Source organism: Lissotriton vulgaris, chromosome 6 (genome assembly GCF_964263255.1).
Source record: "Lissotriton vulgaris chromosome 6, aLisVul1.2, whole genome shotgun sequence".
Lineage (NCBI taxonomy): Eukaryota > Metazoa > Chordata > Amphibia > Caudata > Salamandridae > Lissotriton > Lissotriton vulgaris.
In genome coordinates this window covers 171,758,762-171,782,041 of record NC_141694.1, presented here as the reverse complement: position 1 = coordinate 171,782,041, position 23,280 = coordinate 171,758,762, and the positions used below count along the sequence as shown (strand labels likewise).

Below are 23,280 nucleotides of genomic sequence, written 5' to 3'. Positions count from 1 at the left end.
ATCTATATTTAAAATAAAGAGAGGTGTGAGACAAGGGTGCATTTTAGCACCCTTTCTCTCCACCCTCTATATCAATAGTATAGGATCCCATCTTAGTGAATTCCAATATGACTATCCAAGAGCTGTAGACACCGCTATCCCCATCCTCTTGTATGCGGATGATGCCGTAATAATGTCACGGACCAAGATTGGTCTCCAAAGGGCAGTAACAAAATTTGCAACATACATGAATGCAAGAGGGTTAAAAATGAATGTCCCTAAAACATATACAATGATATGTGGAAGCAGGACAAAGAACACACATAATATTTTTTGGGGTAAAAATAAGATTGAGAATTTCCTACCTACGCATCAATTTTGATTAAAAAAAAGGGGACATGGTTGGCAGCTGTGACTGCAAGAAAATTAGCCTTTTCTAGGGCCTTAGGTGCAGTGACAAATTTTGCAATGAAACTGGGAGGGAGGCCCGTGCCGGTATTGTTGCAGATTTATAAATCTAAGTGTATCTCCACTGGAACTTACGGGGCAGGCATCTGGGGGATTGAAAAGGAGGAACAGCTACAAAGATTTGAAAACCTCTTTACTCTCTACCTGCTGGCAGTGCCTAGATCCACGGCAACCTACAGCTGCCACAGTGAATTGGGTCTAACTTATATTACGGACACTGTCAAAATCGCTCCCCTTTTGTTATGGCATAAGATATGGGTTACAGTGGAGTTGGGTTTGAATAGAGACATCATCGTAGACTACCTTAAATTAGATGGAGTGGCTGACATCAAATGGATCAACTATGTAAAAAATCTGATGCAGGAGATTGGGCATCCTGAATATTTTGATACAGCAGCTAGTATGGAGCTTGTATCTAGAAACACATTAAAAAAGGTGGCCCTGGAACATTTAGAGAATAAAAGGTGGCTTGTTGAAAAGACGAAATATACAGTGATGGAACACCAGCTGATGACCATCTGTGAGGGGGTTCAACCGCACTTGTTATATGAACCAAGTTGTTACACTCTGATGTTATTGACACGGTTTCGTACTGATTCGTTTTACAGATTATTAACTTTCCCAGAATGTAACGACTGGTCAAAGGAACTGTCAAATTGCCAATGTGACGACGTTTCTCATCAATCCAATATCCACTGCATCCTGTTCTGTAAATTTTATACAGTTCCAAGAAAAAGATTTTTGACCCCAATATTTAAGACCTGGGGGTTAAATAGATGTAGAGTGGCATTTCTACAACTTCAACAACTAGAGACTGACGTTGTAACCAAGGCAGTATCTCCTTTTCTAAAGTCAGCTATCAGATACCGAAATACTATGTAAAGAGCACCTATTAGTTACAATACATCAATCGCTGTCTCTTACCGTTTGAATATGTTGTCTTTCTACTATGGAACAGACTCTAAAGTGTATATTTATTAGCCATTATATGGCCTGAACAAGTTAATCCATATATACCCTTTCCCCATTCGTATAGCACTTTTGACCTAAGGAATTTTATACTTTTTATCATTTAAGGAATTTATAAGCAATATTTTATATGTCATTTTAACCTTGTATCGATTGATCATACATTTTAAACCTGTGCTTTTATGAATTTGCAATACAAATCGAATAAAGCTTTTTTTGATTTGATTTGATTTGATTTGAACGTATGTATTTGTGAAATTTTTCCTTTCACGTTTTTGTTGCAGGTGCAAGAATTTGTCCTTGTTAGTTAGAATAACTTCTTTGTTTCAGGAGTTAGACGGACCTGGGGAGGAGAGAATGCCTTTGAACAAGCGGACCTGATAATGTAGGACATTGTCTTTCGTGTCTGGAAGGCCTGGGAACTAAGGTAACTGCAAAACTCTGAAAGTTCTATTTCTTCATGGAAATTTACGTATGGGGAGGTGTCTGACTGGATGAGGTGGTCTTGGGATGTACTTGGGGTTGTGATATTTGACTTTTGTATTGGAGTTAGGGACAGAGTCTTGTACTTCTTCCTTACCTGGAGAGAAGGGAGCATCTTAGAATGAGCTCTGTAGTTTGATGCTGCTTGACCCATTTAACGAGAGTGTAATGAGCTGACAGCTTTCAGGAAACATGCAGAGGAAATGCTAACTAGGAATGTTATGCTAGCGATAGAGTAGGGACAGAATAATTCTTTGGAATTCCAATCCCAATTGAATAAGGGCCAGATGTAGGTAAGTTCCATTTACCGATTCTAAAATACCGAATGTTACCGATTCTGTATTTCAGAATCGGTAAAGGATATGTAGGTAAGTATTCAGTAAAGTTTACCGAATCGGTAATATCCGGTAATTCCCATTCATTCCTATGGGCCAGGAGGCTCATAGGAATGAATGGGAATTACCGAATCGGTAAATACCGATTTGGTAATGGGGGAACACATTCAAGGGTGGCAGGGTGTCACATTGACACCCGGTTGCACCCCTGAATAGTGCATGGGTGCACATGTGGCAGACATACATGCCCTAAGGGTATGTATGTCTGCCACATGGCACTTTTGAAAAACCACAAATGTGCTTTTTCAAAGGTTTTCGATATTTACCACCAACTTTCATTTGGTGGTAAATACTGAATCCTTAACCATGCAATGCACTTATTTGAGTGCTCCCTACATTTCAGATTCGGTAATTTACTGATTCAGTATTTTAAGGAATCGGTAATTTACTGATTCCTTAAATTACCGATTCGGTAAATGACCGATTCTGAAATGTAGCCACCTACATCTCAATAGCCTAATACTGGTCGGTAATTGCCAAAATTTGGTAATTTTGTCCGTTACCGACCGGTATTGGGCTACCTACATCTGGCCCCAAGTCTTTCAAAGTAGTTTCTAGAATCATTTGTGTCTTAATTCAGGAATCGGTTATTCTGTGCATTTTGCACCGACTAAATATTATTCGTACATTTGGTTTTGTGTTAGTGCCCTTGTATATTTACACACTCGTTTTGAGGTGTCTGTATGTCCGACTTTTCTTGGCTTTGTAATAAATGTATTAAAATTTGGATTAAGAGTCTGTGTTCCTTCAACAACATTGGCATCAGCAATGGTAATGTAGCATTGGCCAATATTTTTCTCTCCCCTCTAGAAATTAAGCAAGCACCAACGATCCATCGACCGAGGCTTCCAGAGTAAGTTTAGAACGTGAAAACTGACCCCATCACCTGTGCAGTAGGCTGTGTCGTGTTGTGACTTCAATAACGACATACAAATATATATTATTGATAGTAGCTTTATTGCTTGCTTCTGGTCGTGTCCCTGTCCCTACTCTGTCTCTTTCCTGTCTCCGCTCCTCCTCTTCTTCTGGCCCCCTAGCTCCGCCCACTCCCAACTACTAGAATGCATCACGACATTACATCTCCCCCCTTGTTAATGAAATGAACTTAGCGTCCAACATATTTATAGTTCCTCGATCAGCCACACGGGTCCGCTGGCCGTTCGTTTGAGCTATGGAGATGCATCTCAGCTTGCGTTATGTGGCCTTCTGTCTCCTTGACAAGAGCATCCTTTACTACCAGAGTGCATCTTTGCACTTGCACGACGTCTCGTGTGATGTACGTATGCTCAGATTCGTGGTAGTTTCCAATCGGCTTCTGGGTGATCAACTCACCTTCAGTGTCTGAGGTGACTGTGAAAGTCTCAGCTTGATATCAGTAGTCTGTCTTCCTTTGCGACTCTTGTTCGAGTGACGCTCGATCTCTTTTCTGAGGGGATGTTGTTCTGGTCTCTTCCGAGCACCTGCATGTCTTTTTACTTCTTTTCGTCCTGTCCGGTTGAAGGCAACACTGTCCTCCTGTTCAGAGTCCTGGACACCAGACAGTAAGGTACTATCTGAAGAGATCATCTCGGTATGGCTTGGGGACCGATTTGCTGTCTCTGGTTGTCTCATCCACTCCCGCTCGTATTTGGCACTGGTGAACCCTGGGACCGTCTGGGTATGTGTATGTTTCTCCCTCATCCGATGATGGCCTGTCTCTATTGACGCGTCTGGCTTCCCTTGCAGATCAACTGGCTGGTCCTTTTCCATCTGTTTAATAATGTCCACTATCTCTGTTTTCCATTTGTAGGCCCTTTGAGTCAGCCTCGCTGACCCCATCAGGGGTGACGGTGTATTATTTATGTCTTGATACGCCTGTGACTGACATGACAAGTTGTCTTGTGGAGTGATTGAGTGTTCAGAGACATTGGTGTGAGACATGTTGCTCTTGACGGGAAGAATGTCCCTTGGTTCTCTGGTGTGTTCGGGTGATTGACGCCAGGGCAGTTGTCGGGACTACGACTCGGTTGACTCGAGGGATCGGACCGACATGCTTTCTGAATCGGAGGAGTTCTTTGTCGATTTCCTTTGAGAGCGTTCTTTTGAGAATGTCTTAACTGGTGAATTTCTGAAATGGGTAGTCCGTGCCGAGCTGCTTTTCACGTCGGAGTCATCTTTGAGATGTTTCTCCGGGTATCTTTCTCGAAGTGTCTTCGTTGTCAATTCACTGGAGAAGTTGTTCGATAACCACGTATTTGTTTCCTGAGTTTGATCCGAAGGTATTTCATTTCTTCCTCTCTCGCGTGATGGTAATGGCCTCCTCTCAGCTCCTTCATTATCTCGGATGTCATGAATGCGTTTGTCTTCCTCTTTATGTTGTCTGAGTGAATCAGTCCATCTTATGTAGTTCGCTTCCTCTTCACACTTGTTTGGTGCACTGACATCTGTGCTACCGGTGTGCTGTGTTCTCCTGTCTGATGTCTCCTCAGACTCGTCGCTAGAGTTTGGCCAACAATGAGGGGCTTGTGTGTGGTCATGTACCAATTTCCAGGGCTGACGTGACTGGTCCAGTCTTCTATATTTCACCTTTCTTGCTCGTTTGTTGGGCAGACTGTCATCTGGTCCGTTGGTGTGTTCTGTCCCACTTGACACTTCATCTGCTTCAGACCTGTTTGCACCATATGTTGACTGGCTCCTTGAGGTTGAATAACTTCTTGAGGTTGTATCAGTGGCGCTATCGCAATCCTGACTCACCCTAGTCTTTTGTGTTGTTGACTTGAAGTATTTCATGACCCTTTGCCTCTTGTTTTCTCTTGGCTCTGATCTGCCTTCACCCTCCCTCTTTCTGGTTTTGTTTGTTTCTTGGGTTTTGTTCCCAGACAGGAGGGATGTGTCTTTCCAGGTATCTTTGTGTCTTGCATTCGAATGCACGTCTTTTGATATGTCTCTTGCTTTGACCCGCACTCCAACTTCGGCCTTTCTGATGATTTCCTTTAGCGACCACTGCCCTCAAAGGATCTTGCGCTTCGTGTTAGCATTTGAACAACCTTCGGAGCCGAACTGCTTTCTCATTTGTAAATGTATTGAAGTAGCAGCATGGTACCAAACTTTGCAACCGGGTGATAAATGTTGGCAATGGTTCCGCTGGTTCCTGCCGTGCTGTGGTGAAGGCGATGCGAGCATGATCCACGTCTACCTGTGCATGGAAATGGGCACGTAGCTTCTCTTGGAGTCTTTCATAGGTCTCTGTGTCCTTTTCAGGAAATGTTCTGATTAACCGTCAGCCCTCATGACATACCAGCTGGAGCAGTAGTATCTGACATATTATATCTCTTCGCTCACCAATTGCTTCAAGAAAATCGTCCAGTGATTCCAGCCAAAGGGTCCATTTGAGACCCAAACTCTGAGTGTTAGTCTGTGTCACTGGGGGTGGCACTTCAATGCAGGGATTGGACTGTTGTGTTACTTCTCCCACCACCATGAGAGAGGACGATTCCGATCTACTACAGGCACAGGACTGTTCCCTTTGCTTCCCCTCTTCTTTGCTGACTCTCTTCAGCCGAGATCCTTGGTCTGGTCGTTTGCTTTGAAGTTGGTAGGCTTCGCACCTATCTCAGTATGCGCCAGTGAGTGAAACTTGGATTTCTTGAGTTTAGACTGGCCACCACTCAGCTACACTATGCGTAACTCGTGGCTCCCTTTCCTTAGAGTCGCAAGCTAGCTGCAGGTGGTTGATGGTTCTTCCGCGATGGTGCCTGGCACATTTGACATCTTGTTCGTTCATGCGTCTCTCCTGGACTAGTACAGGTCCTTCAATCGCTTCGTTGATGAGGGAAAGCTTCCTCGACATTCATCTACTCATACTTCTGGATCATTTATTTTATTAGCCTCTGTTACTTTTGAATTGTTTGTCTTCACGTGGTGCTGAACGTTTACTTTGGCACTTGCTTGTGTTTGTCGCATTCAAGGTTTGTCCAGGCTTGTGCTTGTTTTCAGTGCATACCTTGCACTTGCCAGTGTTTGCTGTGTTCATTGGCCCTTTGCTCCTTTCACTTCATGTTTCTTATACTCGTGCTTGTTTACATTCAGTGCGATCTTCGCTTGTTTCTGGTACTGCCTTCTTCTGGGTCTTCTGCAATTCTGCCCTCTTCGGGGTCTTCTGCAGGACTGCTCTCTTCAGGGTCTTCTGCCGTTCTGCCCTCTTCGGGGTCTTCTGTAGGACTGCCCTCTTCGGGGTCTTTTGCAATTCTGCACTCTTCGGTTTGTGCTCAACGTTGTTTTTATCTGTCTCTCGCATTCGCTTGTGCTTGGTCTCTTACACCACTTGCGTTTGCTTATGTTTGTGTGACTGCGTTTGTTGCATCTGCTTAGGCTTGTTTCATCACACTTCTTATATCGGCCAGTGCTTGTTTCCTTGCACCACTTCTATTTGCACGTGCTTGTTTTGCATTTACCAATGCTTGTTTACTTGTCTATTGTCTTCGCCAATGCTTGTTTGGTCTTCGCCAATGCTTGTTTGTGCATTTACCAGTGCTTGTTTTCTTGCTCATTGCTTTTGCCATTGTATGTTTTGCAGGTATCAATGCTTGTTTTTGCATGTACCAATGTTTATTTCTTAATGTCTGACACTGTCTGAACTCAAAATGGCCGCTTATAATTTCCACCTGGAATCTGTCCTTATGGCTGCCTGACTTCAAGATGGCCGCCGTCCCTGAAATCTCAATTCACACGAGACTTCCTCTCTGTTCATTCTAACCAAGGCCGATTCAAACAGGACTCTCTGGCAGCCGGTCTCAGGGGCAGCAATACTTCTCCAGGTCTCCACACCTTTTCCAGCGCTGCCACGTTCAGGTGAGGTCAGGGTGGGCTCCGGCCTTGCTTCTCTGGGTCACGCGCTTACTCGGCGACAGCTTGCCAAGTCTCACGCATCGGGGGTGAGATCCCGATGTCGGCGCTCAAACTCAGTCTTCTTTGGCGCTCGATAGCGCTGATCAGTGGGGCTTTTCTGGGGGCACCAGGCAACATCAGGGGGCACTCCTTCATGAATTGTAGTGATAGGCGCATTCTTGCTCCCCTGCTCTTTACACTATATATCAACGACCTTGGCAAAGCTTTGAGTGGAGTCTGTAAGGATATCCCGAAGGCTGGGAAATATTAACTGCCTGCCTTACTGTATGCGGATGACGCTGCCCTCCTAGCTAGAGCCGCAGTAGGACTCCAACGCCTGCTGAACTCTTTCTATGTTTTTATGGATAACCTTGACCTGAGCGTTAACTTTGGGAAGTCTCATGTCATGGTAGTAGGTCACAAAGCCAAGTCTAGGAATAATGTGATGTCACTATTCTGTAATAAACACAAGCTGACACGAGTTTCTAGATTTCCTTATTTGGGGGTGGTCTTCGATGAGGGCTCCACGTGGAACCCCCAACTGGTGGAGAAAAAAACCTCCCTGGCACGTTCAATTTCGGCAGTACTAAGATTCTCCCGTAAACTAGGAGTGAAACCCATTGAGGCAGTACTAAAAGTATATGCTTCTAAATGTACTGCAATCGCCACGTATGGGGCCGATTTATGGGGCTTTAAACAGGTTTCATCGCTCCAGGTCTCAGAGGATAATTTTTTAAAAACTCTTCTTTCCCTGCCAAATTCCACCGCAAACTACATAGTTCATCAGGAGTGCGGCGTAGGCTATTTGGAAGACAAAATCGCCCTGGCCCCCTTATTAAAATGGTTGGCAGTTTGGCTAAACCCAGAGCTTGATGTAAATCATGAAATCTTAAAAGATTGTTTAAGTCTGGACCACTGGGACAAGATCACCTGGTTGAAGTATGTGCAACAAATGTGCGCAAAACTGGGACGACCAGAATTGTTTGATAAACCCTCAAGTTTGGTGAAAGGGGACATGAAATGGGTCAAAAATACCTTCTTGTTGAATAGAGGAATGGACAGAGAGGGCAGGGAGCTGCTTAAACCCTCTGTCAGGTCCCATCAGCTGATTGTTTCACCTGACCCTGAACCGGAACTGTACCTTAAAGTCGTGAATAATGCCAATCACAGGTACCTGTTAACAAGGTTCCGTTTGAACAAAATACATCTTTTAAAGGTATCAGACTTAAATTTATTATACCGTTATTAAAAGGAAAGGGTTTTAGGCAAGTGAAGCCAGCCTTGCTGTACCTCCAACTGTTGGCAGAGATTTGGGTTATTTTCAATGTGGCTAAATTTTTAACCATTGCAATGAGACTTGGCAAAAAGATCGCTTGGCCTTAGAGGACTTTTTATAAATATAAACTACTGTTTGAAATCCCAAATAAGGTCACCAACGTGTACACTGTTGTTTTTAAAAGGAAAAAACACCCTGCCATCATGTTTTGTATATTTCTGCTTTTTATCTATGTTATATGTTATATTTTATCTTGGGCGGGTTGTGGACTGTTTTAATGCCTGTACACTTTTATGGTTTTTGTGACTTAAACCGAATAAAGTATCTTTTGAACTTTGATAGGCAGAGTCAGGGTGGGCTCCCGACCTCTGCTCGTTCAGCGCGTGCCAACTTGCACGCATCGGGGTGAGTCGCGTTTTTGGCGCGATCAGACGCACCTCTTGTAAGCGCCCCATCGCTTATTGTTTTCCGCTTCTTCTGGGCTCTACACAGTTGCCTAACTGTGGAGCTAGGGCATATACTGCTGGCCTCTCGATCTAGGCAGCGGCCTCGCTTCCCACAGCAGCGTTTCTTCTTTTGCTTACGCTGCTCGTGACAGGACACTCCTTCAGGGTTCTGTGTGTGGCAGATGCACCAATCCCACCCTTGTCGCCAGTTGTCGTGTCGTGACTTCAATAACGACATACAAATATATATTATTGATAGTAGCTTTATTGCTTGCTTCTGGTCGTGTCCCTGTCCCTACTCTAACTGTCTCTTTCCTGTCTCCGCTCCTCCTCTTCCTCTGGCCCCCTAGCTCCGCCCACTCCCAACTACTAGAATGCATCACAACATTACAGGCTGGATGTGTCCATCAATAATTAAAGGTATGTTCATATAATACTAACCTATTTCACATAACAGGTGCTTTGATCATAAAGCAGTGAACAATAGGAGGCCTCTTTTGTCCAACATCATCTTGCCCAAAATTCACACTACCATGTCAAGAATGTGTTGCTCTCATCCATTAGCAAACGTGTATACGTAATTGAACAAATTATGGAACAAGTCCTCACCCTTCCCATACAATAGGAAGTGAAGGACAAAAGGTGAACAGAAAAGCACAAACTACAATGCCCAGAACACCTACCGTGTAGAGAAACATGAGCTGCATCTGCAAGTTGTTAGCCAGTTTGTTGGGAATATGCCCTATTTTAGGCGTGTTTATGTTTTATTACCGTCCTAGGGACAGGACCGCTGATCAGAACCGCTCCCTCGTAAAGGCATTGGGCCTGATTCACAAAGGTAAAGTTAGACAAAAGTCTAACTTTACGACTTTCGGTATTCAAAAATGACATTTACTACTCGTAAATGCCTTGGGCCTTATTTATGAAGGCCTTGCGCCACCGGTGCGTCACTTTTTCCCATGTTAAAAGTGACGCACCGGCGGCGCAATGTCTTCATAAATAAGGCCCCTTGTTTGAATACCAAAAGTCGTAAAGTTAGACTTTTGTCTAAGTATACCTTTGTGAATGGGGCCCAGTGTAATTACAGTGCTACTCAGGCATGTTGTTGTAAAATCGATCTGCTTTCTGACCAGCCTTGCCGCATTGCTACATTCCTCTGATGAGCTTCAACTAGAGCGAAACACATAGAAAATGCATGAACTCTTTCTGCCAACGTATGCCAAAAATGCACTCAGTATAAGGCCCCTAATTCCAAGCTGGACGAAAACAAGAATTGCCCTGGAAAGTATTAGCTAGGTTTGTGGAATGTGTGCCCCATTCTGGCGTCTGTTTATGGTTTGTGCTTCCGACGGACAGAGACTGCACATCAGCGGTTAGAATCATGCATTGCTAAGAAAGTAAACTTACCATTCTCAGCATGTTGCCTGGACATGGTCTTACTGCTCTTCTTAATTCATTGTGTTTTTCAACAATCTGCTGCTGGACAGATTCTTTGCATGTGTCCACTTCATCTAGTGATTCACAGCGTGGAAACTCCTAAAACAATGAACATCGGATGTAAATGTCATGATTCCAAAATAGAAATATAAAACATGTAATTTAAAGTATTGTATGTATAGAAAACATGCTATTGGAGACGATATTTTTCATTTTTTGGATGATATAGTACTCTGCTATATAGTATGAGTTCAGAAGCACAACCCGTAATATGCTATTTTTGATCATTGAACGCGTCTTTTTTAAACTAATGATGGAGACTGAGGAGTTAAATATCTGCAGTAAAGTGAAATCACAATGAAACGACCGTGTGACTTGTAGTCTTGTCTGTCTCCTGAGTAAAGGCATTGTAAAATGCAATCTGTAATTCAATATGTTATTTTTTTCACAGCTTTTTGCTGTATTGAAGTAATATTATGGCTTTGGACTTTAGCACCTTATTAAATGTTGAGGTCCAGTGGATTTATACTATTCAGTGGTTGGGTTGCTACGATTTCCACATAATTATTGATGTAGCACACCTGCAACATAATTTGCCACGTAGTTAGCAGGCATTTTCCATATTCCATAGTTCCTCACAATGACAGCTCCTGCAACAGTGGCTGCAGGAAGACACTGTAAGACATGTGACCAGAATATTATTCCATCTGAAAAATATAGTCTGGCCATTTAAAGCCAGGATTGTGTAGCAAATGTATGACTGGTACTCGTGGCATCTGAACCTGGAGCAGGGCACTTCTAATCTGTTTAGTAAACTGAACTGTCATTTGAAAGAGCACTAAAATGTTTAATCAGTACAAAGTGCAGTGAACCTTGCGTTAAACCTACAGTAAGATATGGGAGAGTGGCTGATTCATTCGGCAAACACACATGCTGGTTATCCATCTGCTTAGAGGTGATGTGATGACGTTAAGGAAGTTGACATCCCTCTGAACTGGACTTTTTGCAACTTGTGAAGGAAGAAGATGCTTAAAAACTGATACACAATGCAATTGCTGTTGTGAAATTACTTTTACACAATTAAAATGATTGAATCACTTTATAGGAGTATTTTCTGCCATAACAAATTACACCTTATACTCGTAACATTATGAGGGAGTAGATCCCATTGAAGGTTTGGATGGTTTTCTTTCTTAACAGATTGTGTTCACCCTCATTTTCTTCTATTCTTTTAATCTTTGTTTCACAAATACTAGGCAACGGCACCAATACTCATTACAAACAATGCAACAAGATGGCAACAGAAGCAAACTTCTCAAGCGAAACCACTCTGGACGGGCTACTCACGACACAGTTTTCATTGACTCTCTGCCCATACAAGCATGCCTCAATAATACTGACATTGGTCACACAAGTGAGTGCAAACACCTCTGCAAATGCTCATTTAAAGTCCTAGTCTTGAAAGTGGGAGTCAGAATATTAAATGCTAGCTCGCAGTCTATGTTAAAAACACTCAGTCAAGATGGCCGCAATAGTTAGCACCCTTTTCCCACTATCTACTATGGGCACCTGCCGGCACACCTGAAATTAATTTCTGATCAAAATAAAAACCTCCACCCTCCGCCCTACACACTACATACAGATGGGCAAAAGAGGGGTAGGTCACACATGCATATTGTGTGGGACCACACTGAGCTGAAGTAAGAAGCGGTTCTCTGCCTTGATCTATGGTGCATTTACCAAGGCACCAGCAGGGTAATATCTCTACCCTACACTTACTGAGTTACAATATTGATTTGTTTTATCATTGTTATCTATATGTATGTCTGTCTGTCTTATCATAATGGCGCTTAATTATATGAAGATGTCACTTGCCTGATTTCCAGGGTGGTGCACTCACTGATCACAAAGAAGCGACGTTTGTGCTCCTAGCATGTTCTCAGGTCATTTGTGAAAAACACGTCATAGTAAACTTGTCTATAAGGAGTATCTACCAATATGTCTTATGTAATACTCCTACAAGCTACAGAATACATGTGAACTTTCTTACATATGTCTGTATTATTTCTTTATGTTCTGTAACGTTGAAATCTAGCTAGTGATTCAACATACACGTTGGTATAGCAAATGTTTGCTTTCTATAAACACCATTGTAACTCCTGTCTCATATTCGCTTTGGTGTAGGGTAGGAATTAACAACCTTTTGGTCCTGAAGACACACTATGAATCCCTTCTGGAACTCTCAGGTGTGATGCATGTTGACCTCAACAGATACACTGTTAGAATGTCACAGTTCATAATATCCCACTGGCAGCCCTCACATTTTTGTTTTTAGCTCTGCCAAGGGGATCACTTTATGAAAACCGAAGGATTCTCCTTAGGTAGTTTTAAAACACATCTCACTAAATGCACTACCCTATCTTCACACCCCCTCACTCATCATAACAGCAGAAAGAGAAGATCTCCAATAAAGAGCCCTCTCGCTGGGCCCATGGGGCATTGCAGTGCCAGCCCCATGAGGAGCAAATCCCCATGATAAAGCATAGCACCCATTTGGGTGTTTGAGGACTCAATCTTCTGATGAGGAAGATTTCCCTAACCACTGTTTATTCCAACCACCCCTTTTTTACTTTTTTCTTTAGGAACAGTTACCCTCCTTTTGTATGCAAATTGACTCTCTGCAGGATGTTCAGCAAAGCTTGCCAGACTTGATTTATATTGATTCATTTGTGGCTAGTCTAGTGGGGAGGACATCGCTGGCAGAGTATCCTGTGATTAAGGATGCTGTAGATAAGAAGATGGATGCCTCCCTTTGGAATGTGTATTCTCGCTCTCACCTTGTCCTCAGGGCTGCTATTTATGGTACATGATAGGCCAAATCTCTGATCTCGGAAGTGAAAGCCTTGTATCGGACCTTGGATGACACCTTTGAATATTCTGTGTTGTTGGAGAATATCGAACGCCAGGTGGAATATCTCTCTAATGTGTCCTTGGATATGGTGAGATAATCTGCACTGTCAGGTGGGGCTTATCTGGCAGGCAGCCGGGATTTTGGTTTTGAAGGATTGGCAAATGGATTTGGCCTAAATATTATACCCTCAGATTGCCTTTCCACAGAAATATGTTGTTTGTGGTGGAATTGGAAGACAAGCTACACAAACTCATCAAGGAAATGAAAAATTTCTCTTTACCTAAACAGGCCACGTCTAATACGCAGTCATTGAAGCCAAAGTCTCCCTTCCATCAGCCTTCTTGTAATCAATTTCCCTATTTTCAGGAAAGGTTTCCATTTGGTCATGGTAGAGACAGGAAAGCTATGTCTCCCCCTCCAAAAACCTCGTTCCTGACTATATGATGGTGGATCAGGAATTCGTGCTCGGCAGACTTATCCAGCACTTTCTTCAGGACTGGGAGAAGTCTACTTCAGACGCTTGGGTATTGGACATTCTAAAGCAGGGCTTTTAGATAGAATTTGCGAAGAGCCCTCCGGATTCGGGAGTGCCTCTGATTCTGTGGCCCTTCAAACCTTAAAAGAGGATAGTTTTGTCAAAAGGTGTTTGGTCTCTTCTGCAGAAGAGTGCCATTCTGGAGGTTCCGCCGATGGAGAAAGGCAGCAGGTTTAACTCCATAATTCTTTTGGTGGCAAAGGCAAAATGGGGCTTCCAGTTAGTTTTGGATTTGAAGGCATTAAATAAGTTTGTCCTACACCTGCCTTTCAAGATGGAAACCTAGCAGAGGGTGGTTCCTTTGGTTCTCCAGGATCATCTAATGTGCACCCTAGATCTGGTGGATGCATATTACCATGTACCAATTCATCGACACTGCCAGTTGTTTCTGAGGTTCAGCATGCAGGGAACTCACTATCAGTTTTGTGTGCTGCAGCTCGGTCAGCTCTGAGGGTGTTTACCAAGGTGGTGGCTCCGTTGGTTGCTTCACCTCAACTCCAGGGCATCCACATGTTTTCCTATCTGGATGATTGGCTGCTCCATGCCCCATTGAAGGAGCAGCTTCTTCACGATCTGGAGGTGGTGTGTGCAGCACCGAAGGCTCATGGGATCCTGCTGAACCAGGGAAAGTGTCAGTTGGTACCTTCAAAGGCCATGACATTTACTGATCCAGTTTTCGCACAGACCTGAACAGGTTCTTTCTGCCAGTTCCCAGGGCTATGGTCTTGATGTCATTGGCAGTGAAGATGATGGTGGGTGCTTCTTTTCAGTTCCAGATGTGGTTGTGGCTACTGGGTCTCATGCCAGCTGCAGTGTTCACAGTTCCTTGAGCATGCTTTTACCTACGGCCTTTCTGGATTCATCGGCTGTCCTGTTGAGATCCCAGCTTTTGGGATCTCGACCAATTAGTTCTGCTCTCTCCTGACATTATTACAGATCTGAGCTGGTGGACGGTGCAGGACAATATTTCCAAGGGAATGCCGTTACAGCTTGATCCTCCTGTGGTGTTGAATATGCATGCCAGTGCATTTGGGTGGGACACCACTCGTAGGTTGGGGAGAGGTTCTTCCAATTTGAGGGAACTGATGGCAGTTTACCAAGCTGTTATAGGGTTCTGTCAATTTCTGGTGGGGCACACTTTGGTGGTGCGTTCCAACAAGCAGGTGATTTTTGCATATCTGAACCATCGGATGAGGGGATTCATTCCAAGTCTCTGAATGCAGTGCCAGTGCCATTGGTTTGCTGGGTGGAGGGGCATATTCAGTCTTTGGTGGCAATTAACATTAGTGGGGTTCATTCCTTCCTCTCTCACACGGGTGAATTTTGATCATCCCAGCTGTTTTATGCTTTCCCTCCAATTTTCTGGCTCATGTGATGGGGGAATCCAACTTGGTTGTGGTGATGGTTCCCTTCTGGCCACGACAGTCTTGGTTTCCTACTTTCAAGCTCCTAGTGATTCAGGCCCCTTGGTTGATTCCTTGCTTATCTTCTCCCTTGCGGTCTGCTATGTTCTTACCTCTTCTGAGGGTACATCTCTCAGTGTGGAAGTTCAGAGGAGGGCGCTGCAGCACAAGGGGCTCCTCGGCACTTAGCAGTGGCCTTCAGAGATCTTGTAGGCCTTCTGCACTCAAGTCCTATGAGAGGTACTGGGGTAATGTTTAGTGTTGGTGTGGGTCTTTTCAGTTGGCCCCCCTTGAATGTTCCATAACCGATGTGTTGCAGTTTCTTTGGGATGCTTTCAAGAAATGGTTAGCTGTGTCTACTTTGCGGGCCCTGTGGGCTGCTATTAATGCTTTTAGGTCCTCTTGGGGGGAACCAGTCAGATGTGGATGATTTGGTGTCAAGATCGTTGAAGAGTTTCTATCTTTCTCAGCCTTTAGTGAACCCCTATTACTGTTGTTAAATGTGCTTCAAATATTGCAGGCTCTGGTTGCTGCTCCCTTTGAGCCTTTGGAACTGCTGGACATTATGTTTTTAACTTTTAAGTTTTTTTTTTAGAGGCCATCACTTTGACCTGGTGTCTAATTGAATTGGAGGATCAGATGGCAAGTGAATCCTTCCGTTCTTTGGTGGGCTGTTCTTTGTTTAGATTATTCTCTTGTGACCAAGGTGGTTTCTAATTTCCATCGGTTTTAGGAGGTGATTTAGCCTGCTTTGGGAGCAAATTCAGAGTCTGGACATGGTGTTCCATGGTTCTTGTTGGATGTGAAACAGGCTTTGAGAATTTATTTGGATCACACAAGTGCATTCAGGAAGTCTGATTCCTTGTTTGATTCCTTTGGGATTTCCTACTGTGGTGAGAAGGCTTCTTCTTTGTCCCTTGGTTGGTGGATTAAGAAGATGATTGAGCTGACTTAATCTCTGTCTGGGTCCCAACTAACGTGACTGACCTCTCTACTCGTGGGGTGCCAGTTTTCTAGGCCGAGATAAGGGGGTGTCCCTTGCAGAGATTTGCAGGGCTGCTACTTGGTCCTCATCCAATACTTTTGTCAGGCATTATAGGTTCCAGAATTTATTGGGTGAGGATACAAATTTTGGGTTGGAAGTGTTGCAGGATGTTAGCCACTGATTTATGTTATTTTTGTATTAATAACTCAGTTGTGTGTGCTGCTGTATGGTGTTGCATATTTTGTCATTTATTTTTTATATATGAATGTTGAGTGCTTGGCTTGGGTATTCTCACTTTGTAGTAAATGGGATAAGGACATGATAGACCTGGGGGTAATGCCCTATTACTTACCAACAGTCTTCATTACTCCTGGTCCCGTTGTCTTCCCAAACAGCCATCTTTCATATATTGGACTTGGTACTTCAGGAGGAATGCTGGGTAAGTAAGACTTAAGTACTCCCAATGGGAGTGTGTGTTCAGGGTTCCAGTATTCCTTTTGCTCCTGTTTCTGTCTGCAAAATAGGTATATCTAACTTTGTAATAAATGGGATGAGAACAACAGGACCAGGAGTAATGAAGATTACTGGCAATTAATAAGGCATTCCTCTTCATCGACAAGGAAAAGGGTGATTACTTGTATTGAGTGAGATAGGTAAAATGATACTGTTTATAACAAATTATCTGCGCATTAATGGAAATATATAGATGGAAAATGTTTTTTTTTCCATAGACATTTCTACACGTTCTTTACCAATTTTTCAAATTTCGGATTTCTCTCTTTATAAGATCTGTCTTCAAGGGAATGCGTTTTTTTACCATTTGTAACTTATCAACTCGAAATTCCCACCAGGATTGTGTAAACCATTAAATAACCCTACTGCACTTTGCCATATGTTTTTCTTCTGGGAGCTTGACTGCTCACTTGAACTAAAGAAAAGTATCTATTAAATATAAAGATTGGTGCCATACCTCATCGCATTGATGCAGACCAAAAGCCACGAACATGATCATTAATGCCAACATTTTTATTTTCTGAAAAAGAAAGCCACAGATTGCAGTTATTCAAGTGCACCAGATTTACAGAGATGTAAGATTTGAAAAAGATACTTGTTAAAAAATATTACTTGCTAGATTTGATTACTATGCTTTATTGGAACCAAACCCGCCCTGTTAAAAAGAAAGTTCAGATCTGGCATGGAGTGTTGTGAGAGAGCACGACCCTCTGCAGTGGGTTTGGGAGGGATGCTCCCCACAAAATTTGTTTTTGAAAAAACTTGGACTGATTGGTTCACATTACAACAAATGTTTTCCAATATAGGGCATATTCACTTGTAAGGCTGTGTCTTTTCAGCCCATCCAGCCATGAATTCAGTCTCCTAGCTTATACCTCACTGCGGAAATGGCAAAGTGCCCAAATGATCAGCCCGTCCCTCAATAAAATATCTAGAAGCATTTTCCTCAGAAGCAATACGTGTCATTCTGCGCCAATAGGAGCCCTTGAACATTAAAGTGAGTACTGGTGGAGCACTACTCATCATGCTGGGGCATATTATTGGCAAAGTAACGCAGTGCAGCAAGTCACCTTGCTGCGCTGAGTTACAGGGCAAGGGGAGGGATGCAATGTATTTATTCCAATACAATGTATTCCTCTTCTTTCCCCAGCACTGGTGCACACTGGGCTGCCTAGCACCTGCGTTTCCACTTTTCCACCATAGTGCAAGGCTCCCTCCTTTGCATGCAGGGTTATTTTTGTGCAGGAAGGTGCATCTTCATCTTAAATCACCTTTCACACGTGTTTCTTTTTCCAGAAGGTCACCAGTTAAAGATGACTTCGTAGTGAACAGGAGTCAGGTAGCCAGGTCATGCAGATTATAAGATGTAGATTTAATGAAGGTATCACTTAGGTTACAAGTTATAGGTACATTCACCACCAGGAGAAGCATCCTCACTGCTCAGCCCACTCTCTCCAACTGACAATCTTACAGCTCAGGCGCTCATCAACATTCTATTACATCACACACACACTGGCTGAGCAGGAGAGAACTAAGGAACTATGGATAGGATGCATTACAACCACACCAGGTTACAACAGAGAGGTAGTGCCAAACATGCATTTAGGAAGGGGTTTAGTCTCATAATGTACATCATCTAAACAACATTCACAAAAAATATCCCTTAAGAAACATCCCAACATTATAAAAAGAATGGAAAATCTCCCAGAGAAATACTTTATTTGATGGATGTTGTGCTTACAATAGAATTTATTTCAAAAACACTGGTATTTAACAGGTGATGGACATGTGGCATTACATATAACATCACAAATATAATCAAGAGACATCACTTATAATCTCAGCCATGATATGACAAATAGTGTCATACATACACTCAAAGATTTCATACTATATGTTACATGACTTAGAGAATTTAGAGCGCAATACAATCCATTGTTACTATGTGTATTTACTGCAAAGAAAAGAAAGGCTGCAGAAACATTTATCATTACATTGTAGCTTTCTGTGCAGCATTAAATAGAGAACAACGGGTACAAGGCCACTGATATGATAGTTATATCATGCTGCCACAGTCTGCTGAGTGATAATAGCATATTTTATAATTATAGTCATCAAAATTGGCTGGTACTTTAATTGAATAAGCTGAGATGAAAATACCATATTTCTAATAGGGAGATTGATATAAACAAATAACAGTGTTCCATCATACGGTGAGATAGGACCTCTCTGTACAAAATTGGAACTAAAATAATTCCACCAGACGTTTCACTTTTAACCATCAAAAGATTTTAAACTCTGCCACCTTTCTTCACTATCGTTTTCACTAAATCATAAACCAAACATATCACAATGCAGAGGCTGTGATATAATTAGTCCTGCTACACTGAACTAATAATTGGACTATAACTGGATTATATATAGAGAAAGCACTCTCATCTGTGAACAAGACAGACATATTTGGTCAAAACCTCTCTGTTCGGCTTTGCCCTTTTTGCAGGGTCATCCCAGAACTTTTTTCCTTCCTCCTGTATTTTTTTCCAACCGATTGTTGGTGGTTTTATGGCTCTGGGCACTTTATCACTGCTGATCAGTACTAAAGTGCATGTGCTCTCTCTGGTAGTTGGTAAGGTTGGGTTACACCTGGTTGGCATATTTAATGTACCTATAAGTCCCTTGTACTGTGGTATCATATATACCCAGGGCCAGTAAATTAAATGCTACTGGTGGGCTTGCAGCGCTGCTTGCACCACCCACCAAAGTAGCCTTTGAAACCTGTCTCGGGCCTCTGGCACTACAGGGTATGCAAGCACAGTTTAATGTCGCCATGATGTGGCATATAATGTGGTTGCCACACCTGCAACTTCCCTTTTACTACATATCAGTCACCCCTAAGTTAGGCCCTTGCTAGCACTATGAGCAGGGTGCAGTGTAGGTAAAAGGTAGGACATGTGCCTTAACTGTGTAGAATGTCCTGGTAGTGACAAACAGGCTATTTGGTTGTGCACTGCTATGAGGCTGCCCTCTCATAGTTTTGTATTGGGGATTCCCTGATATGTGAGTAAGTGGTAATTCCTGACATGAGAGGGGTAGAAGAACCATGGTTGGTATGTTTGGAATAGTAGTGATAAGATCTGCTTATTGGTGAAAGCAGATTTATTATGACTATATTAGAAATGCCACTTTTGAAAGTGTGCATTTCTGTGTGCTATATGTTTTTGTGACCTGCCTGGATGTTTATTGAGTGTCTGGTTCTGACTGACAGGGGAGAGGGGATGTGCATTCACTCCAGCAAGTTCCTGGGGGGTGAGGTGTGTCCTGCTTGTCCTGGGTGACTCGGCGCTAGGCTGAGAAGATCTTGGCTGAGTTTAGAGTAAGGAGGAGTTTTCCCTTGCACCTGAATAGGCATGGTCTGCATTTGGAGTACTGGGGGAGTTGCACCTGCAACTGGATAGGGCTGTGCCTGCCTTCTACAATGCTGGCCCTGCCCCTTTGTGGTGTGGCTGAGGCCAGGGCCTACACTATGAATGGGCAGTGTTGTGTAAATGTGTTTTAAGGTGCCCCTAGATCAAAGAAATAAAGGGGCTTTGACCGCATGTGAAAGAAGTCACTGTGTGGACTGTGCCAGGAGGAACCCCCATTTAGGACTCTTTGTTGTGAGACTGACCTACTGCCTGCTTGATGGTATAATGGACTGCCACTCTAATGAGTGGCCCTGTGTGCTGCCCTGCCTGTGCCCTGTTCTCTGCCCCAGTGACGTCCCAGGGCTTCATGGCCAGCCTGATGATATTTACCCAACACATGGCTAGCCCTATATAGGATCTGGGGATTGCATGGCTTTGTAAACTAAATTGAGCGCTTTGTTTGTAAGTAGAGAGCGTGTGGGAAGCACATTGCTGATAGGGAGCACTGTGTTCCCCAACCTGCTGTTGCCCAGCGCATGTGGAGTGCTACTTGTGAGGGTGAGGAGGCGCCGGGAAATTGCTGTGGAGTGCTACTTGTGAGAGCGAGCAACATAGGCTTGCCAGGTGTTACCTAGCATCTAGCTGACATCTCCGACCAGGGAGAAGCATCGGGAAGAAAGACTGTGGCCCATCGCAGTCCTGCCCCCAAGCCAGATGCTGCACCAAGTGCCCCAGCGCCCTTGTACTAGAGCTGTCGGCCAGAAAGAGCAAGGATGCTCTCGAGGGAGAGAAGAGAGTTGCTGTTGCACACCCGCCCCAGATCGGGGTGCGGACTGCCATCGGAGAAGACTCCATGATAGAATGGAGCGGTGGAGACTGTGGTCAGTGCCTTCCCGGCCCAGAGGGGACTGACTGGAGTGATACAGTGAGCCAGTGGCCTTTTTCGTCCTCAGTAGCTGCTCCGCGGGATTGTGGTGAGCTGCCTTGGCTGTGGATAACTTGTGGGACGGGGTGGCGAGGTTTCTCCGCAGTGCCGGTGCCCCCCTCCCCTTTTCTCTAACGCCTGCTTACCCAGGGGCATACAGTACCTTGAGGAGGAGATGGGGTGAGACCTCGACGGAGGCCTCCCCCATTGTGGTAAAGGAAGTGTTGTAGGCGGGATGGTGGCCCGAAGCCTGCAGTGTGGAACCACCTAACCCGCCAGAGGCCTGCTGGTGCTGCTGTGCCCGGTACCCTAGTGGGTGTTACCAGATAATGTGCACCAGGAAGGGAGGAGAATGGTCTTAGGTTGTCGCTGCATGTTACATGCCCTGATACTATGACATATAGGTTGTGTTACCTTACAGTATCTGGATGCTGATTATTATTTCAGGAAGTTGCCTGATGTGGGCATGATATTTCCCTAATTTGTGCAACTGGCCAGTGTTTACTATGGTGCACTGCTGTTGATGGATAAGCATAATGTGTTGTGCTAAGTGAAATTCTACCATGCCTAATGGCACTGTGCTTTATGTGGTTGTGGTCTAATGTGTTTTGCAAATAATACAAAGGATATTTTTATATAACCTTGTGTGGAGTCCCTTTTGTGGCATGCCTAGTGTGTCACTGCTGTGTGGGTGGGTTGCGCAAACGCTTTACCCATTGCCTCTGGGATAAGACTGACTGCTCTGCCAAGCTACCGAAGGGGTGAGCAGGGGATATCTTCAGAGGGTAACTCCCTTGCCCTGACTCGAGTGATGGGTTCTGCCTGGCTTAGGTGCATACCCTAGCAAAGCAGAAACGCAATTTCTAACATTAATTGCCAGCAGTGAGGATAGGACTTGAGTTTGCCCAGTACCACAGTGACGCATGGTTGCACTTTAGACAATCATGTGTTTTGATTTCTACTGATTTTCTCTCAGTAATAATTTTGTATTCTATACTCCTTCTTCAGGTTGTGTACCTTGCCAGAATGGGGCTAGTCTGTAAGGAAGATGACCTATGAGAGTACACTGAGGAGGAGGTAAAGGGTCTCTGCAGAGAAAGGAGGCTAGCAATAGAGGGCAACTTTCAATGAGCTCTGTTCCTCTTTGAATTGGATCACAGGGGGGTAGTATTAGAGACCAGGGTGGAACCTTTGTTTTACCCACCCACATTCCTAAGTCGTGGTTTTGAGGGAGACCCTGAAGAGTCTGCACAGGAGGGAGGAAATGACTGGGCAGGGACGCCAGTAGGTAGTGAGGACCCTGTGGAGAGGGAGTCCCTTGCTGGGTCTGGTGCCAGGAGTAGTGTCCTCTCCCTTTCTCAGTCCCCAGAGGAGATGGTGGACAGGAGGGAAAAAAGAGAGCACCCGCTGGCATTGGAAAGGCTCAAATTGGAGCATTCCAAGGAGCTAGCGCAGCTGGTAGTGGAAGAGAGAAAGACTGATGCTGATAGAGACTTTGTGCAGGAGAGGATGGCGGAGGCAGAGAGGTCCTTTGCTAGAGAGAAAGTGGTTCTTGAGGCTACACTGTCCCCTGAGAGTAGTTTCAGTGTTCTTGATTCACCAGTGAGGGTGGAGTCCAGTGATTGGAGCAATGTGGGGTCCAGTGTAGAAACTTCCACATCCAGATCCCAGGAAGAGGGTGTCACACCTGAAGGGTGTAGGTTGAGATCCAGGGGCAATAGGAAACTTTCTCACCAGTCTTGAGGGGAGTTTGTGGAAGAATGTTGTGATGCACTGGAGGGTTGGGTGACCGAAGGAACAAACAATTTTGAACACATGTTCCATTGTTGTTTTCCAGCGCTATGCCAACACCTGTTGGAGTGCGAGTTCGCTGATTCCATGAAGTGAGTACCAGAGGGTCTGGAAAGGTATTTGGGAGTAATCCTAAGGGGAGTGGTTCAGGTATTTCCTAACAGAGGGTGGTGGGAAAGGTTTGTAGTAGCCCAGATAGGTCATAATGTAGTGGGAGGTATGTAGGGACCCACATCCTTTCTCAGAAGAGGAATGGGGATGGGGAGAGTTCCAAGGTTCCCAAGGCCCAGTCCCAGAGCCCGGTTGGTTCCATGATTGAATTGAATTTTTTTTTAAAACAAGAGTTTAAGTAAAATGATAACTATTTGTTTCCAAAATATTTCTTCTTATCTCATTTAAGCACCTAACACTGAAAATCGTCAGTTATAATTTAGTGACCTAGCTGTAATTTGTGCATCAGTCTTGCACTGCTTATGACTTCACATATCACACGA

General features: G+C 44.0%; 1 protein-coding gene across 1 annotated transcript in view; it reads right to left on the bottom strand.

Moving 5' to 3' along the window:
• Positions 1-17,177, bottom strand: part of LOC147706967 (cysteine-rich venom protein-like) — a 257,680-nt gene extending 240,503 nt beyond the window's left edge. Inside the window, exons 1-2 of the mRNA XM_086925152.1 lie at positions 17,124-17,177; positions 10,290-10,418 (exon numbers count right to left, since the gene is read on the bottom strand). Of these exons, the coding sequence (XP_086781278.1) occupies positions 10,290-10,418; positions 17,124-17,177 (183 nt within the window). The remainder of the gene's footprint in view (positions 1-10,289; positions 10,419-17,123) is intronic.
• Positions 17,178-23,280: the final 6,103 nt, after the last annotated feature.